The sequence below is a fragment of the Notamacropus eugenii genome, chromosome 1 (assembly GCF_028372415.1).
Source record: "Notamacropus eugenii isolate mMacEug1 chromosome 1, mMacEug1.pri_v2, whole genome shotgun sequence".
Classification (NCBI taxonomy): Eukaryota; Metazoa; Chordata; class Mammalia; order Diprotodontia; family Macropodidae; genus Notamacropus; species Notamacropus eugenii.
In genome coordinates this window covers 345,661,867-345,681,911 of record NC_092872.1, presented here as the reverse complement: position 1 = coordinate 345,681,911, position 20,045 = coordinate 345,661,867, and the positions used below count along the sequence as shown (strand labels likewise).

General features: G+C 36.4%; 1 protein-coding gene across 1 annotated transcript in view; it reads right to left on the bottom strand.

Moving 5' to 3' along the window:
• HSPA4 (heat shock protein family A (Hsp70) member 4) overlaps positions 1-20,045 on the bottom strand; it is a 47,824-nt gene that overhangs the window by 15,500 nt on the left and 12,279 nt on the right. The window contains exons 3-8 of the mRNA XM_072630036.1: positions 19,496-19,636; positions 17,092-17,214; positions 11,924-12,023; positions 8,655-8,788; positions 1,695-1,939; positions 670-746 (exon numbers count right to left, since the gene is read on the bottom strand). Coding sequence (XP_072486137.1) covers positions 670-746; positions 1,695-1,939; positions 8,655-8,788; positions 11,924-12,023; positions 17,092-17,214; positions 19,496-19,636 — 820 coding nt within the window. The remainder of the gene's footprint in view (positions 1-669; positions 747-1,694; positions 1,940-8,654; positions 8,789-11,923; positions 12,024-17,091; positions 17,215-19,495; positions 19,637-20,045) is intronic.

The following is a 20,045-nucleotide window of genomic DNA, read 5'->3' as shown; positions in this document are numbered from 1 at the left end:
CAAAACTGGGATCTAGGCAGCACATAAAAAACACAGAATTTATATTTTTAAAAAATGGTCAAAGTTAGTATCACATTGTCAAACTTAAAAGACATTCTTCCTGTTAAAAAAAAAAAATGGGTAATTCCAACTTTTCTAGTGAATGTACTTTTGTAAGAGAATTTGTTGGGAAAAGCCAGTCTATTTCAAAACAAAATGTTAACATTTTTAATTAAAAAAAATTTTTTTAGAAAGTCAGTGACATTTAGAATTAGCTTGTCCAACAAAATGCTCAACACTAATAAAACACCATAATTCCCACAGGCAATCAGATAATCATTATTAGCAGTTAAAAAAATAGAAAGCAAAACTCTCAATTCAGAATATCAATAAAATTTTAATAAAAAAAGGGGCCAACATTTTACTTAAAAGTATCTGAATTATAGTTATTAAGGCTTTATCAGGATACTCTGTTGTTTGAATTTTCCTAAATATTACAAAAAGAAAAGCTAGGAAGAAGGGGGAAGGGGCAAAAATCATACTTAGAAAATCAATCAAAGAGCTCCTATTATGGAATTTTTAAGGGCAACTGCAGGAAATGGTACTTAAAATGTCTTAAGTCCCCACTGAAGCAGTTAAATGTTTGGCTTTGAGATATATTTACTTATTCCCAAACAATAAAGAACTTACTGGCTTGTTCCAAAACACTTCGAAGTGGTGGCTCCACTCTAGCTAAGAGATCATCACACATCTCCAAAAATTTGCTCCTATTTCAAGAAATGACAAGTTAAATTACATTCTCTTTTTAACAAAGCAGGATTTTAAAAAAATATTTACTTAGCCCCTTAATATCCTAAGACTTCAGAACTGTGCTGTTTTAAATAGATCTTTGACCACCCAACACACAAGTGTTAATTAGTAGTCTCAGTAAAAACTGTTAAATTCTCCCTTCTATAGCCAAGAAAATAACATTCCTTTAATAAAGTTAACAACTGTAAAGTACTATCTTTAATTGCTCCTAACTTCTACTTCATACCTTTGAAGGAGTTAGATCATGCTTTTCCAAACTTATCAATCAAGTATCTATTAAGCACCTACTAAGTACTGGGCACTCTACTTGCCAGTCACTGAAGTTGTAAAACAAATACAAAGAATGAAACAATCTGCATCTCAACTTTGTCAAAAAGGTTCTGGTGGCCAAGGGTGGGCTCTGAGTTCTTGACAACTAGGTCAAATAAACATGAGCTCCGTCAGAGTCTATATAGACCAAGCAAGAAAGGCCTGGAAGCAGACCGCTGTCAAGAGCTAACTCAAAGAAATTTGAAGAGGCTTATAAAAAAAGCCATCAAGGAATGATTCCTTCCTGAAGGAAAAATTAAATAAGCAACTATTTTAAATTAGAAGTATTTGTTTGGAATTACCTGAAAATTTCTAGTTTATACAGGTTATTTATGGAAATGCTCAGCAAACTCAAATATAACGCAAAACTTGAGAATGAATAATAGCTTATTTTATTAAAAATTCATTTCTCAGTCACAGGGAAAAAAGTCAGTTTGAGGTTTCAGTTTTGCTACTCACAAAAATTAGCCTTTTTAACCATCTCAAATAAGAATCACTAACTATATTCAAATTTCAGGTTTATGGTTAAGAATACAGTAAAAATCTAAGCTTTAAAAAGTCATTTTTAACCCTCATTTTGAATTCCTAAGAGATACCTGTTCATAATTCCAGATACATCAACATCATTCATGAAACATTCTATGTTCATAGGGAGATCTGAAGCATTGGCACTCATCAGCTTTTTGAGTTTTTCACACTCCTGAGAAAGTCGCAACAATGCACGAATTTTGGACTTGATGTCTAGTTTGTATTTCTTCCCAAATTCTTCACAGAAGTGATTTACTAACATCTCATCAAATTTTCTACCTCCCAAGGTTGGATCAAATGCAGTGGCAAGAACCTAAGGAAGAATGTGATTAGATAACTCCAATTAGCCATCAACTGAAAAATGTGTTATTACTGATAAGCATTAGCTCTTCTACATTGACATAGTGCTTCAATGCTGGCAGAGCACTTTCTTTACACGTCTACAAAGAGGGGAGAGTATCCGCTTAAGTTAGTACCCAAAGAGGGTAGAAACAAAAACTGGAAAAATCAAACACACATTGTCTTTAAGTGACAGGTACAATCTCCTAAATGAAAGGAAGTTTGGCCCTTTTAATACTGATCATTCTAAGAATCTCAGTGCTGTTCCAAGGTCTTGGAAACTTCCCATCTCCACTGATTGACAAGGGGTTTAAAAAACCCCTTGACATAAGTGACTGGGTGAGTTTGCTCTTTTCAGTGCTCCTTCCCCTAAAGGCTTAATACTTGAAAAAAGCACTGTGAAATGGGTTTTAAACATCATCTATTTTCATTTGAGTACATTAAATACATGAATTTTATCATAAAATGTACTGGATACACATAAAACTTACTGGTCAGTTACTGTGTCATCTTCTTTTTGTCTATTTATTGCTATATGTCCACAAACATGTAAGTTGTTGGTATGAAAGCCAGTCTTACCTTCCAGCTTCTTTTTTCCTCACATTTTTATAGATCTTTCTGTAAATACTTACATCCCCAAGCTTATCTATACAGAATCAAAGAATTTCTGAGCTTAAAGAAATTTAAGAGTCCACTGAGTCACACACAGACCTGAAAAACAATTCCCTCTAATCAACAGAATTAAGTGCCACACAGCCATTTCCTAAAAATATTCTTCATCATGAAGAATCTATCACCTCCACCACCCATTCACAGAATCATAGAATAAACAGGAAGGACTCTCATTTTACAGAGGTAAAGTAACTTTCTTCCCAGGATCAGAAAGGCAGTAAGATTCAGATGTAAGATCTGAATACAGGTCCCCTAATTCCAAATCCAATTATCTTTTTCACTTAACTATACTGCTCTCCTACAATGCACTGTGGAAAGGCTGTTTTTGCTTGAATGAAGCTTAAATTTAACCTTTGTGATTTCTACCTCAATGCTTCCTGAACAAAAAGAACCATACAATCCTCCTCCAACATGACCACTCTATCAAAATTCAAAACGCTTAACAGTCCTGACTCCCCATCCCACCCCCCAAAAATCTCTTTTCCAGATTGAACATCCTCAGTTCCTTAAACTGATCTCATGACAATGCATCAAGGCCCTCCACTGCCCTGGCTTCTCATCTCTTTATGGCTCTCCAATATATCAACTGTTGTTGACACTCAAAAGGCAGCAGCTACAACTCAACACAGAACTGCAAGACAGAATAGCCATCATCTAACACCTTATTCCAGTCTGCATTAAGTTGCGGGGCGGGGGCAGGGGGGTTTGGTTACTGCTATCTTATGATGATCTTGATTTTTGCCCCAGTGAAGCTCCTAGATCTTTTTCACACAAACTACTATCTAATCATGCCTCCCTTCATCTTATACTTAAGTTAAATTTTTAAGCACAAGAGTAAAGATGTTACATTTATCACTATTGAATTTCATCTTACCAGACTGAAATCACTGTTATAGCCTGTCTAGATTTTCAGAGATGTATCATATCAGCTATCCCTTCTATTTTCAAATATCTGTGAAGGATGGCATCTATCCATCAATCCAAGTCACTGATAAAAATTGTAAATACTATAAGGCCAACTAGAGAGTCTCTGGAGACCATCTTTCAAAGCAGATACTGAACCAATTAAAAAAAAATAATCTTTGGATCTGGCTATTTAACCAGCTTGAAATCCACTTAACCATACAATTGTCTAGCCCGCATCAATGAATCTTTTCCACAAAATATCATGAAACATAAATGCTATACCAAAAAACTAGGCAAATCATATCTAAAATAGTAATCCTGTTGACAGGCCAGTTTTGCAAATTTGTTTTAAAACAAAAGAAATCGAATTAGACTGGCATGACTTGTTCTTGCTGAAGCCATGCTTGTTTTCTGATTATTACTTCCTTTTCTAATTGCTAACCACTTTTATACTAGAATATTTTAGAATTCTGACAGGTGAAGTCAAACTCACTATAATTTGCAGGTTCCACACACCTACCTTTTCTAAAAATCAGAATAATGTTTGACCTTCTTTAGCCCTAAAAATTTTTTTTACTTACCACAATCTTTCACAGATAAGAGTGGCAGAGCAAAACTTGCAAATTCTGGAATAATGTAATTAAATTACACTATTCCCATTACGCCGACACACTACAATTTAGTCATCCTTTTCCCAACAATAGGACACTTCAGTTTCCAGGTTTTTGCAATATTTTTTTCTGATAAATACTCTCCAAGTAAATTCCTTCAGTAATAAGATAACTGGGGTATATTTTAAATAGCTTATATGATTTTCTTTCAATTTTTTTCTCCTCAAAGATTCCACTATTTTGAAAATAACTGCAGCAGTTACTTGTTTTACCACAGGTCTACAAAGCACTGAGTTATGGCATTTAAACTAATTTAGCCCTTTTGATGGGTGTAAAGCGGTATCACAAAGTAGTTTTAATTTGGCTTTTTGAAGTGAAATCAAATCTCTTTCGCAAAGATCAACTAAGAGTTAATTTTTATTTTTATTTATTTATTTATTACGAAATATTACTCTTCTCTGACCATTTATCCAGTGGACACTGGATTTTATCCTTCAATATTTTAGTTAATTCCTCTTAAGTTTAAAAAAGAATTTTATGTTTTAAAATGTCTTAATTGTACAGTTTACTGTACAAGAATTTTATTATTTTAATAAAAACCAGCACTTCAACCTAATTCTTAATAAATTCTACTTATATTTTTAACCTTTAAGCTCTCAATAATTAGAATATAAGATTCTACCTTCTTCCATCTTTTCAAAAATAGGCCCTTTTGTTTAAAGTCTATAATCCAATTAGAATTTTAATGTGGTAACAGGAAGTCTTTCTTCAGTTTTTGTTTTCAAACATCCAATTTTACTATTGGGAAACTCTATTCTATTAAGAAAATAATGAGGTAAGAAGTCAAGGTTGTTGTTTTCAAAAAGGACTAATGACATCACAAGGTGATGTACTGACTCGTGTGACTTGGATTTAAGTGAGGCAGAGCTGAATAGAGTGATCAGTCTTACTCTACCCTTCTGAGTTGTCAAAGTCCAGTGACAAGACAAAAGTCAGGACAAGATTGGCAACAGCCAAGGATGCAGTGGATGACCTTAAGAGTTTTCAATGTCTGGACCAAGCTCTAAGAGCTCCACAGAGCCTGCTTCAGACGCATTTGTGGCAGGGGGAAGATTTTCACATGCTTGGGGATAGACAACCCCCCAACTCACTGACAGGTTTGTGGCCCATCAGTCATTCTCAACGTGATTAGGCCTGTATGCCAAGACAGCTTACCAGGATGTGACTGCTGTGCATGCTACAGCTTCCTGGAGCCACAGATGAGATGTGGGTGAAGGTGGGCACCAAAAGTAGACAAGTAGGCCTGAAAAGGGTTTGGCAAGTGCTCATACCAGAAATGCTAGTCCTCCTGGAACACCCCGTATACCCCCACAGTGTCAAGGTAGTCTCTGTGAAAAAAGGGTGAGAATCTACCCATCAGCTGGAGGGAATCCCTATAAGCACTGAGCACGGTCTGGGGAAGACCAGCCCATAGACTTAAGGTATAATCTGCCACTAAGGAGGGGCTGAATATGCAGAACCTACATGCAGGTCCTGTCTTTGCTAGGCCCTACCTATAAGATGTAGGACAGGGAAGGTGGAAGGTTCTTACTTTGGGGGTTCAGGAGTAGCTGAGCAAAATGCAGTAATAGTGATTGGCAATCACCTCTCACAAACCATCTGGAGCCCTCCAATCACTCCCTAGGGACCTCCAACTAGATTTTTTCTTCTTTCCTTCTGTTTTTAAAAGGTTATATGTGGGGCCTTTGGTTTTGCCTTTCAGAAGGTTAAGGCTCCTTCGTTCCTTATTATTTCACTGTCTTACTATGATGTGAACTACAGGGAGAGTAACAGGTATAAGTTTACAATTAAAGAAGCAAAGTGTACTACTCAGATGTCACTGTTACTAAGCTATTACCTAAAAAAGTATTGCTACTTAAGTGTGCTAAGTACTGAAAGCTTTACTTTTTTAAATAACATTTTTTAGTGGATCACTCAGTCAATGAAGATTTATAAAGTGCCTTTTACACTGTGCTAAGTGCTGAGTATACAAAAAGAAGCAAAAAATAGTCCCTGCCCACCAAGGGGCTCACAATCCGATGGAGACAACATGCAAACAAAGCAAGCTATATAAAGAATAAATAGGAAATAATTAACAGAGTAAAAGCACTGGAATTAAGAGAGGTTGGGGAAAGCTTCCTGTAGAAGATGGGATTTGAGACTTAAAAGAAGCCAAGGAAGTCAGTAGTTAGACTGGAGAACACTCTCTGAGTGTTCCAAGGCATGGGAGACAGCAAGAAAGAACACTTGGAGCTGAGAGACAGAATATCTTGTTTGGATTGAGGAATACATGTCAGGTGGTAAGGTGTAAGAGTACTGGACAGGCAGGAGAGGGCTAGGTTATGAAGGGCTCTGAATGCTAAACAAAGCATTTTTTATTTGCTCCTACAAGCAATAGGGAGCCACTGGAGTTGATTGAGCAGGGGGAGTAACATGATCAAACATGTTTTAGGAAAATCATTATAAACAATTTTTAGGCAATCATGATCATGCAAACAAATACTGGTACCTAACCTTTCCTACTTAATAAAAATGAAAGGCTCCAATTAATTTTCAAATTAGCAAGAAAAAATAGTAATAGCTTTAAGCTGTTCAAAGTGTTTTACATGTTATTTTATCCTGACAGCTTTTGATGTAGATGCTATTATTAGCACCATTTAATAGATGAAGAAACTGAGGTTGAGATAAAAGTGACTTGTCCAGGGTCAAACAGCTAGCTACTATGTGTCTGAGGCTGAACTTGAACTTGAGTCTTCTTGACTCCATGCTGCAACTCATTTTAGAAAGGTTTAATGTGTGCATTATCTTCAGCATTAAAACTGAACTCATGGAAGATGGTGAGTTTACCAAGAGAGTGCAAAGAAGAGAAATGTCCAGAACAAAGTCCTGGGGTACACACACAGTTGGGTGAAATGTAGATGATGATCCAACAAACAATGAGAAGGAATAGACGTGGGGAGGAGAATCTATCATCTAGAATGTGTTTATCACTGTCAAATGTAGCACAGAGTTCAGGAAGGATGAGAATCATTGGTAACTTTGGAGAGCACAGTTTGATTTGAGTGATGGAAGTCAGAAGCCAGACTAAAATAGGCTAAGTAAGAAAAAGAAAGTAGAGGAAGTGCAGGCATTGAATTTAGAGAACTTTTCTAGCAATTTGGCTCTGGAAAAGTAATAAAATAAAAGAGAAGAGTTGAGCAGTGGTAAAGTCAAGAGAGGATTTTGTTCTGGTTTTTCCTCCTAAGAATGGGGAAGACATAGATATGTCTGTTGGAGCAGGGAAAGTGTCTGTGGACTACAATAAGATGAAGATAAAACAAAGGAGAGACTGAAAATAAGTCAGGAGAGAGACTGAGGAAGAGGAAAGAAACTGATGATAAAAGAAGAAAAAAAAGGAGAGACTGAAGGTGAGAGAAGAGAGAGATGATTGCAGGGGCAACCTACCAGAGGAGACAGTAGGGAATGAAAGGTACATTTAAAGGGGTTGGTCTCAGAGAGAAAGAAAATGGAAGAAGACAGAATGGGGGAATGATGTAGGGAATTTTAAGATACAGAGTAGTAGCCATTATCAGGCATAACAGCTGACATCTACATAATACATTAAAGTTTTCATTTGGTTATCTGGTATATATCTCATTTGGTATTTAGCATATCTCAACAACCCTGTGAGGTGCTGTTATTACCCCCATTTTGCAAAGGATAAAACTAAGGTTCAAAGAAATTAACTGGGAATAAAAAGAAAGGAAAGGAATAAGTATTTATATAGAATCTGCTTTGTGTCAAGCACTATGCTAAGAGCCTTTACATAAACTGCCTTTAGAGTTAATTGATTTGTTCAAAGTCATAGGATTATAATCAATGCCTGAGGCAGAATTAGAACTCAGACATTCCTGAATCCAAGTTCAATGTTCAATCCACTATGCTAATGTGCCTGTAGTACCTATCTTAAATTTAGGGCAGCTAGGTGGTGCAGTGGATAGAGAGCATCAGTGCAGGAGTCAGGAGGACCTGAGTTCAAATCTCACCTCAGATACTAGACACTCACTAGCTGTGTGACCTTGGGCAAGTCACTTAACCCCAGCTGCCTCATCCTGGGTCATCTCCAGTCATCCTGATGAATATCTGGTTACTGGATTCAGATGGCTCTGGAGGAGAAAGGCTGGTGACCTGCATAGCCCTCCCTCACTCAAAACAAAGTCAAGTGCAAGTCATGTCATCATTTCTCTGATGGCATGGTCTTCTTTGGCAATGACAAAAAAACACACATAAATTTTAAAAGACTTATAAGAACAACAGTTTATGACACTATACTATTTTAGCACACAAAGCATAAAACCCTAAAGCCAATTTTAATTAGTGGGTACACATAATTTAAGAACTACTTAGACCATCTTAAAATCCATTCCCTCCCCTACCCAAATACCACAATCACATTATCCCTGATACAAAAGGGATATTTACTTTGAGTTTTGCTTTGTTGAATGCACACACAGACACCTGGTAGGCAGAATGCCCCATGTCAACAAACACAACATTTCTTGGTTTCTCTTCCAGGGCAGGCAGATCCTGTTTATAGATTCCATATGCAAGGGCAACTGAAGAGAAGAGAAAATGTTCTAAGTTTACTATAACATACTATTGTTCAATGACAGGCAATATTTCACAACAGTAAAATTAGACGCAATAAAATGGATTTCCTATATTTATATTACATTTAAATGGGAACACTGAGCTATAAAGGAAAAATTTCACACTTACATTTTATATTTAAGAGAAATATTTTCTTACATAGTTGAAATTAAGACTTTTTTTGAGAGCTGGCCTTGATCTTAACTAGTTATGTGACCAAGGGCAGTTACAATCCCTTCAGCTTCAGGTGCCTCGTGTAAAATGCAGGTACTTGTACTAAAAGTATTAACAAACAGGGTTATCTTGAGGAAAGTGCCCTGTACACATCTTAGAACATTTTACATAAATGTAAATACTTTGAGGCTCTGTTTATTTCACTTACATTCCCATCACAAGTGGCTGGAAAATGTGAATCACCACAATTATTCTTAAAAGCAAAGTTTCTTAAAATTTGGACAGGTGTATATGACTTATACTTCTTGAAGCATCAAAAGCCAAAATCAGAGCCCTTTCTTTATACAGTATCACTACCAAACTGTCATTTTTGCTTTATGATACCCTCTCATTATGTATTCCCCCTCCCTTTTCCTCCAATGCCTTCACCTGGGAATCCTGACCCCAAGCTGTCCCTGTACCTCCCTAGCCTATCTACCTGTCAAGTTCTACTGAGTCCCTCCCTACCCAGCTCTTCTGCTACAGAGACCCTACACAATTAATGAACCAAACAATGGTTTTTCACTGACTTGTGATGGTATACCACAGAATTTTTCAATTTTTTTTATTTTAATAATTTAATTTTAGCTTTCAACATTCACTTCCATAAGATTTTGAGTTTTAAATCCCCCTTCCCAAGACAGTGCACAATCTGGTCAAGGTTCTACATATATATTTATATTAAACAAATTTTCACATTAGTCAGGATATAAAGAAGAATTAGAACCAATGGGAGGAACCACGAAAAAGAAAAAACAAAATTAATGAAGAGAACATTAGTATGCTTTCATCTGTATTCAGATTCCAAAGTTCTCTCTCTGGATATAGATAGCAATTTCTATCATAAGTCTTTTGAAGGTATTAGATCCTTGAATTGTTGAGAAGAGCCAAGTCTATCAAAGTTGGTCATCACACAAGGTGGCTGTAACTATGTACAATGTTCTCCTGGTTCTGTTCCCCTCACTCAGTATCAGTTCATGTAAGTCTTTCCAGGATTTTCTGAAATCTGCCTGTTCATCATTTCTTACAACACATTAGTATTCCATTACATTCATATCCCACAACTTGTGAAGCCATTCCACAATTGATGGACATCCCCTCAATTTCCAATTCATTGCCAATTCAGAGCTGCTATGAATTGAATTTTCTAAAATGAAAACAAAATGTTAATAATAAACAAAAAAAATATTTTTTAGCTGCTTTAGGACTTCGTTGTGTTTACAAATAATGATATTTCAAGAATTCCACTTTTAAAATTAAGGCACTAACACCAAAGCTCTATGAGTTCATATTTTTTACATTAAGACTCATGATTTCAGTGATCGTAAGGAAGCTCTTCCTGAGCTCACTCCTTCTATTGACCCAAGGGAGTCAATTGCTCTAAAATATTAGTCTTGCCATCCTGGGGCACTGAGAAGTTGAATGACCAAATCAGAATCACACAGTATGTGATGTAACAGAGGCAGACTTGAGCCCAGGCCTTCTAGATTCCAAAGCCAGCTCTATTTGCTAATGCCACAAGACATCTAAATAACAGAAGACAACTTGACATTACTAATAGGGCTGGGCTTAAAGTTACGGGACCATTATGTATCCCACTGAAAGGCATTTAGTAATTATGTAACCAAGGGCAAGTTATAACCCCATAAAGCTTCAATTTACTTATGAATAAAATGGAAATATTAGTGCTCACATTATCTACACTGTACAACACCGTTGCAAGGAGAGCACTCTGCAAATCTCAAAGCACTATATAAATGCATCTTATTACTTACTGCCTACAAGTAGGTAGCAGAGAAAAAGAAAAACTAGGAAAAAAAGATATACTATTCAACAATTATCAGAATACTTCATATCTTAACTTGCTTTTGTTGTTACTAATCTACAGTTTTCACCAAAACCCCAGATGAAATGTCATATCCTATTTTGTTACAGGTAACCTAATATATTGCTTTATGAATTACCTAGAATGCCAAAAAGCTTGAAGCTTTCCAAATAAAATTAAATCAGTTTGTATAGTAAACCACTATGTAACTAAGTGACTGGAAAATGAGGGTAGAAACAAGAAAGAACAAGACTGAAGAAAAAGTAGCAATAAGAAAAAACAGGTTCACATCACTGATTCACTCAAAAGAGCAACTTAAATGCTACAACACATCCAGTCCACCTCCTATACCTTCTATACCTGCGTAACTCAAACACTATTCCCAAAAGCAAAACAAAAATAAGGCTAAGAATCAATTGCCTTTTGTAATAAAATATGACCCAATCTGGCAAACTCTAGGTATTATACAATCCTTATGAAGTTAAATTATGCTCAATGTGGTCTATTTTGTAAGACAGGAATGCAGACTAATATAAACCAATACCAAAAATATCTGCACAGCATTTTTACCCAATTAAGCAGAACATTCCAATTAAAAGATTTTTACTATGGCTCAAGTTCAGAAAATTGTAATTTAGCAGGATGCCTTGAAAATGTGAACACTGTCAGCTTTAATAATATAAACACACAAATAAATATATCATCCTTATCACCATTCAAACCACAGGCATTTTTTACTAAAGAGTGCTGTTTCTGTGCTTTGTGTTATAAGATTAAAGCAGGTACAAAAATAATTCTTCACCTCAAGGAGTTTACAACTAACTAGAGGGATAAGACAAATGACAATTAATGTGCAAGGGCAGAAGGGGCCAGAGTGAATGGTAAAAATATAAGTGTTCAAAAAACAGCCTGATGAAAAGAGGAAACCTGAGTTGAAACCAAGGATCTGGAGGAGTTAAGATGGAGGAAAGTAAAGCATTCTAAATGCAGGAAAGAGAACAAAACAGTAGTTTCACCATTTGATGACTTTATTTACGTTAGTCAAGTCATGTATTCTCTTTACCTGCAGTAGTTTCATTCATCAATCGCAGACAATTAAGACCAGCTATCTGTGTTGCATCCAGCACTGATCTTCTCTCAGCATCTGTATAGAAGCAAGGGACCTACAAAAGATATTAAAATTATAACAAGAACAAAAATCCTTGCAATAAGATAAAATACTGTGTTTTGCAAATCTTAAGCTATATAAATAATGGCTGTTTTTGTTACTAGGCTTAAACTACAATGCCATGTCATGGGTATAATCATATGCCTTCCAGCTCTAACTGCCCAAATGACTTTTCATACAAACTTTAATCCGCAAAAATAGTTCCCTGAAAACATTAGCACAAAAAAGCCTGAAGCCTCCCACCCCCACATGAGCAGAGCCCAAATTTAACAAAGTTCATAATGAAGAAACAGACAGGGAAAATGAGTAAAACAACAATAAAGTAGAACTTCAGAGGTGGCAAGGAAGATAAGACCAAGACATAAACTTAGAAGACAACAATGTGAAAACAACTACAAGCAAAACCTTAAGAAAATACTAACTGGAAACAAGTCCACCAAAAATTCCTGGAAGAGTTAAAGAAACAAATAAGCCTGGAAGAGAAAAAATTGGGAAAAAAAATGAGTGATGCAAGAAAATTATGAAAGGAGAACTAATTAACAGCTTGGTAAACGAGGCACAAAAAAAGCTTAAGAAAATGACACTGTAAAAAATGGAATTGGCCTAATGGTAAGAGAGACACAAAAATTCACTGAAGGAAAGATCTCCTTAAGAGCAGAACCAAGACAGCAGAATGAGAGTTCATATTCACCTAAGCTCTAAGATAAACTCTACCTCTAAAAAGAGAATATGAACAAATTTTAGAGTGCCAGAATATAATAGCAGACAGAGTCTGTCCAGGACAGACTGGAAGGTCGATGGGAAGGATCTGTTGCACGGGGCTGGAGGAGCGCAGAGCACATAGTGCACAGGCTGTACCAGCACCAATCCTACCATAGCAAAGCCGAGCAGGAAGCCCAGAGTGGACTGAATCAGAAGCAGCAGTGCAGATTCGCAAACATATCAGCTCAGGATGGGAGTCTAGTGGAAGTGAGCGAGAAAGAATCACAGAACCCCAGGTAACTGCAGCAGCTGCTCCTGAGACTATCAGCCCACAAAGTAAATGTCACCTACTTGAACTTCTGGGAGCCAAGACAGTGGAGTGATCTGTATATGTTATCTCCTTGCCCTTGCTGACCTTGAAAAACCGAGAGTACCTCCCCAGGAAAAATCCTGGAAAAGTAGGATCAGCCAAAGGGGTAAACAGTCTCTTAACCTGTGAGGCCAGGAAAATCGCAAAGGTGGGTGGGGGGAGGGTCCCTATTGCTGTAGCTGAAGGGGACCAGTGCAGGACCAGAGTTGTCCCAGACAGCCCCACCTCAGCGAACCAGGAGAAGATCCAGAGTCCCAGGGAGGTGGAGCCCACAATCACCAACACCAGGGTAATCGAAAAGACACTAGCACAAACGGGGCTCACCAACCACTGAGCTTGCCTGTGCTCTAGCTCAGCAGAGGAGACCTCCTGTGGACTGACCCCCTCTCTCCCACATTTAACGTAGCTAGCTCCAGGGTAACCCGGAAAGACTTCACCTGGCCTCTGCTTTCACACACCAGTCAGATCAGCTGCAGCATTTAGCTTCTAGCTGAAAGAACCAGAGGCCACAACACACAAAGCCTCAAATTCTAAGCACAAGAACCATGGGACAGAGCCCCCTGTGCCCCAGAAGCAGAGATCCACTTTAAAAGACAGGAAAAGGGTAGTCATCATGAGCAAGAAGCAAACCAGAAAACAAAAGACCATAGAATCTTTCTATGGGGACATCTGAAATTTCAGAAGGGAATATGAACTGGTCTCAAGCCCAAAGAACATTCTTGAAGAGCTGAAGGAGGATTTTAAAAGCCAAATTAGAGAAATAGAAGAAAAACTGGCCAATGATTTTAAAAAATATGAAAAGATCTCCTTAAAAAGCAGAATTGGTCAAATGGAAAAAGAAGTACAAAAGCTCACTGAAGAAAATAATTCCTTAAAACTATAATTGGGCAAGTGGAAGCTAATGATTCCATTAGACTTTAAGAAACAAAGTCAAAAGAATGGGGAAAAAAAGTAAATGTGAATTATCTCCTTGGAAAAACAACTGACTTAGAAAACAGATAAAGGAGAGATAACTTAGGAATTATTGGGACTTGAAGGCCGTGATTAAAATAAGAGCCTAAACATCATTTTCCAAGAAATTATCAAAGAACGCTGCCCTGAAATTCTACAAACAGGGTAAAATAGTAATTGAAAGAATCTACTGATCCCCTCCTGCAAGGTGTCCCAAATGAAAACTCCTAGCAATATTATTGCCCAAATTCCAGAGCTCCAGGTCAAGAAGAAAATATTGTAAGCAGCCATAAAGAAACAATTCAAATATCGTGGAGCCACAGTCAGGATCACACTTTCACATTCTGGAAAGCAAAAGATTACAAGCAAAAATAATCTAACCAGCAAAACTGAGTATAATCCTTGAGGGAAAATATACATACATATATGTATATGTGTAAGCACACACACATATATCTTTATTTAGAGGGCTTCCAAGCATTCCTGATAAAAAGAGCAGAGCTGAACAGAAAATGTGATCTTCAAAGACTCAAGAAAACTTAAAAAAGGAAAACATCAGTTATTATAAGAAATCCAATAAAGTTAAACTGTTTACATCCCTATATGGGAATATGACATGTTAACTCCTAAAAACTTTATTATTATTAAGGTAAAGGAAGTCTTCATAGACAGAGTGCACAGGTTCAAGTAGATTATGTTGGGATGATCTCCACACTCCGTCTCTCCTCCTCAAAATAGCAGGGGTGAAAAAGAGAAAGGGGAAGAGAGGTAGAATGGGGAAAATTTCCTCACATAAAAGAGGTATGTGAATAAGCTTTTATGTGTTGAGGGAAATGGAGCAGGGAGGGGTGGCAGGTAACGATTGAATCTCACCATCAGAATTGGCTCAAAGATGGAAGACTGTATATACACACATTCAATTGGGTATAGAAATCTATCATAACCAATAGGGAAATAGGAGGGGAAGTGTATAATAGATACTGGGTTGGGGGGAGGGGAATGAGAAAAGGGGAGGTGGATTAAAGAAGGCAATGTCCAGAAGCAAAACAAGCTTTGGAGGAAGGACAGGATGAAAAAAAGAAAAAAGGGTGAACAGAAGAAACAGCATGGATAGAAATGAAATGATAAATGCTGGAGGGGAGGAGGGAAAATAGGTACATCAATTGGTAGAGTAGTGAACTGATCCAACCATTCTGGAAAACAATGCCCAAAGGGCTATAAAATTACACATAGCCTTTGATACAGGGTTTGTACCCCAAAGAGATCAAAGAAAAGGGATCTATATATTCAAAAATATTTATTGTAGTTCTTTTTGTGGTGGCAAAGAAATGGAGAGGATGCTCATCAAATAAGGAATGACTGAACAAGCTGTACCATATGACTGTGATGGAGTACTAAGTACTACTATGCTGTAAGATATGATGAGGGATGATGTTTCAGAAAAGAAAAATGGCATGACCTCTATGAACTGACATGAAGTGAAAAGAACCAGGAAATTTATTGGGCACAGTAATAGCAATATTGTAATGATAATCAACTGTAGAAGACTTGGCTACACTGATCATTACAGTGATCGAAGACAATTCCAAAGGATTCAAGATAAAAAAAATGCTATCTCACTCCAGAGAGAGAAGTGATGAATTCTGAGTGCAACCTGACGTATACTTTTCTCACTTTATTTTACAATACAGATAATATGGAAATATGTTCAGCATGATTTTACATGTATAATTGATATTATATTGTCTGCCTTCTTGACTTGTGGGAGAAGGGTTGGAGGGAGAGAATCTGAAACTCAAAATTTCAAAAGAATACCATAAATAAATGAATGAGAAGAGGTGGGGTGTGGGTGTGGGTGTGGGTATGTGTGTCTGTGTCTGTGTCGGTTTCAGAGAAATCTAGGAACACCTGTATGAACTGAAGTGGATTGAAGTGAACAGAGTAAAGAAAACAAATTATATAATAACACAAAACTGTAAAGACAAACAACTTGAAAAGACTGAAGAACTCTTCAATGCAGTGGCCAACCATGAACCGTGCTATCTACACTTCCTGACAGAGGAGTAGTGGACTCAAAGTGCAGAATAAAACATAGATTTTTTGATATGACAGTGTGAGAATTTGTCTTTGCTTAGCTATGCACAATTGTTCCAAGCAATTTCTTTTTCTTTTTTCCAGTGGAAGGAGAAGATGAGGGGGAGAAAATAAAGGCCTGTCAATTGAAAAAGAGAGACAGTGGAATAATCATGTTTGAGATACTCATAAGACATAAAGTTTTAAATGTCTAGCAGACAGATGTATGAAATTGGAAATTAAGAGAATTTAGAGATTTATGTAGTTTCTGGAATCATCTGCTCAAATGAGAGATAAAAGCATAGGAATGCACTGAAACCCACAACGAAACAGAAAAGTTCTAAGAATTGATAACTGCCCTGAATGATCCAAAAAAAGTCAGATTATATTCCATATTACAGTTTATGAAGTTATAGAAATGTGCTACATGTCATAAAGATTTTCATCAAAAGTTACTGGAGGAAGGAATGGATTGTGTTAGTCCTGAACACTTTCAAAGTCAGTTACCTGATAAATTCACTTAACTGAAAACATCTCAATCTCTAACCATGAAGGAGTTACTTTTTATCTAGGAACTAATCAAGATCTGTTACAAAATAAAAATTCTCTACAATAAAAATTTCCACTGTAAGTCCATCTAAAAAAAATAGCTAAGAAATAAGAATGATGGCTATGCAAGTAAGCACTAAAATCAGATATTCTAAGACCTAAAGAAAAATTAGAGGTAGTGCAGTATTAGGAATAAAGTGCTGGGTTCTAATTCCAGTTCTATCATTAGTCAGCTATTAGGCAGATCACTTCAACTCTCTGGACCTTGATTTTCCCTATCAATAAAATGAGGCACCTTAACTAATTTTTAGCATTCTCTTCCAAGCTTTAAAATCCTTGGGAGTCTATAATTTAATTTCCTTTGTAAGCACCAGTTTTCAAACAAACGCTTCTTTACAATGAATCCCTGTTAACTTACTGAAACTACACAGTCAACAACAGGTTTCTTCAGGGCATTTTCTGCAGTCTCCTTTAGTTTGGACAAGAGCATTCCCGTGACCTGCTCAATGGTAAAATTCCGCTCTTCCTCCATATATGTTACCTACAGGAAAAACATGAAAGATAGTTATATTGACTAGCTATAGCTACAACTTAAAATTATTTAAACCAAATTTATCATCTTATAGGTAAATCAAGTGCGCATTCATTCCATTTACTCAATAATGTGTCCCATCTACTCAATGTGTGTTTTAGTACCTACTAGGCTGGTGGTTTTAACACTGCAGCAAACAATTAAAATGGGAAAGAAATAATTTTGCTTAGGAAAAACCTTGGAAATAAGTAATTTCTGATTTGTCTTCAAAGATCCTTGCTCATCTCCTGTTAACCGCTATGTGCATGGCACTAAGACTTGGGATCACTAAGAAAATGGAAACGTTAAGGGACAAAAAGGAAGGACTGTGGAATTATTACCTACTACTCCCAAGTTTTAAAAATTAGAAATGAATTAATTGCAATCCTGCTTTCCCAATACTCTCAAGGCTTCTCTAATAATCAAAGAGGGAGAAAAAAAAAATCAAGAATTTCTAAAACAGAAAATAACTTATTCCAGTGCTTCATGAAAGTCAGCATGGGTTCAAGAAGGCTAGGACAGTGAAGCAGGTCCTACAAAAGCAGGAGTATAAATTCAATCACATCCTTAGATAAAAGTTAAAAAGCTTCATCACCACAAGGCTGGCCAACCAGTAGGAAATGTAACGGATACAGAAAATCATGAAAGGTTTCTGTTAAGGTGTAAACAATTCATAACCCTCCATCAGTAAAGGCAGTATATTCACTGGAAATACAATACTGTTCACATAGTGCTGCTGGAGAGGCTCAACCAAGTTTGGGAAGCTATAACCTGGATGTCCTGGAGTCAGCAGTATGGGTTGCTTTCATCACAACACTCCATGAATGGAGAGAATACATTTGTTGAACCCACTAGTGGTACTTTTTCAGGGCTACAGGGCTGCCACTGTCAGAACACTGTTCTGACTAATTTTCTTGCGTTTAACTTAACAGAATCCATCCACAGTACCAGCTTCTCAAAAGGCAGGTGTGGGCTGAAGATAACAAAAAACTTTCTAACAGGTAGAGCTATTCATAAGTGGAAAAGGCTAACTTGGGAACAAAAGGTTCCCCCTTAACTAGGTCTTCCAGAAAAAATTAGCTGAGTATTTGCTGGAAATGTTACAAAATGGATTCCAATGTCGGTCAGACCAAATGGCTTCTTAGATCCTTTTTAACTGATATTCTGTAAAATTTTTCTCTCAAACAATCCATTTATTATTTATTCAGCTTCATTTTTATCTCTGTATTCCTGCTCATTTCTAACAAGTCCCTAACATTTAGTAGGCATTTAAATGTTTACTGATTGATTTCTACCTTTTAACTACAACTGCTACAACCTTCTCTTTCAATGCTCATCACTCCTCAAAGGTTCTTCCATGGCTTCCACCATCACTTCTACATAGGTCATTCATATATATAAATTTCTCTAGCTACCTAGACAATACATGAAATGTCCAAAACCAAAACCAAAATGCCTAAAAGTAAAATTAAATTCTTCTATTAAAAGTCAGTCCCTCTTTCCAAAGAACAATTTATATGGTCAGCAAGGGGCATCACTGACCAATACTCCTTTTACTCATCCCATCTAGTCACTAAGCCAAGTAATCAAAGTCCTCCTCCCTCCAAAACAAATCTGCCATTTCCCCCTTCCTTTCCATGGAAATTACCTTACTCTCTAGACCCCTGACTATTCCTGCAATAGCTTAACTATCTTATCTGACTCTAAAGTCTACCTACTTCATGACACACAGGATAAAGTTGCAAAGAAAAGTCCCACAATTACTAATTATTTACTAATACTGCTATTATCCCACCAGCTGTTCCCTATCAAATCTAAAATTCAAGTTGAGGACTCATCCTCCAGGAATTCTTCCTCACAAAGAAGATCCCCAAACAGCTCATACAGGTCTGTCCACTTGTTAGATGAACATTGACTATGTCAATGATTCTCTGAATACCAGCTAGCTACCGAACAGGCAGCTATACTGGTTGAGGGGATAGAGTGGGAAGTCAAATAGCTAAATTTAATCTCCACTTATACTAGGAGTTATTCAATATTATCACCAAATTTAAAAATTGATTCAATTTGCTTTAAACAAAAAAAACTTAGTCCTACAGAATGCCTTTCCCATCCTACTTTTAATTCTGGGATATTAAATAGATATGTAATCTCAAAGGACTGTTCCTTATGAACCAATAAAATATATTTTATATCAATACATGCTATACTGAATCCATAATTTTATGATAAAATTTTGTCTTAAGTTTACCTTGATACCAGCTGAACCTGTTGGTAACTGCACAACTTCATATGCAAGGTGAGACTTCTCTTCTTGAACAAATGGATCTGAGAATGCTCTGCCATGAAATCTCTTAAAACCTTGAACTGTATTCTTTGCATTTGAAATAACCTAAAAGAAACAAACCTAGAATTAAACAACGAAGACTAGCTATTCATAAATGTCAAAGAAAAAACACTATATGACCTCAATTTTATATCTTTCCTTCGAGAAGAAATTAAAAAATTTGGAAATCAAAATCTTATAAAAGTGAATGTTGAAAACCATTTTCACATGTACATGGAAAAAATAAAAAATTATTAAGTGGGGAAAAAAAATAAAACTTTCCCTCAGATCTGTTTTGGCTGGAACTCCTAAGTTTTATATGGTGCTTCACGTTATTGTAATTTTCTTTGATAAAATTTTCTGTTGCTTCTATAATTCATTCATTGTTGCAATAGTTCTTTAGAATTGTTAGTCTCATTGCACTTTATTGCGACCAGTAAAAAAAAAAAAAAAACCCCTTTCCTTCTTAAAGCTT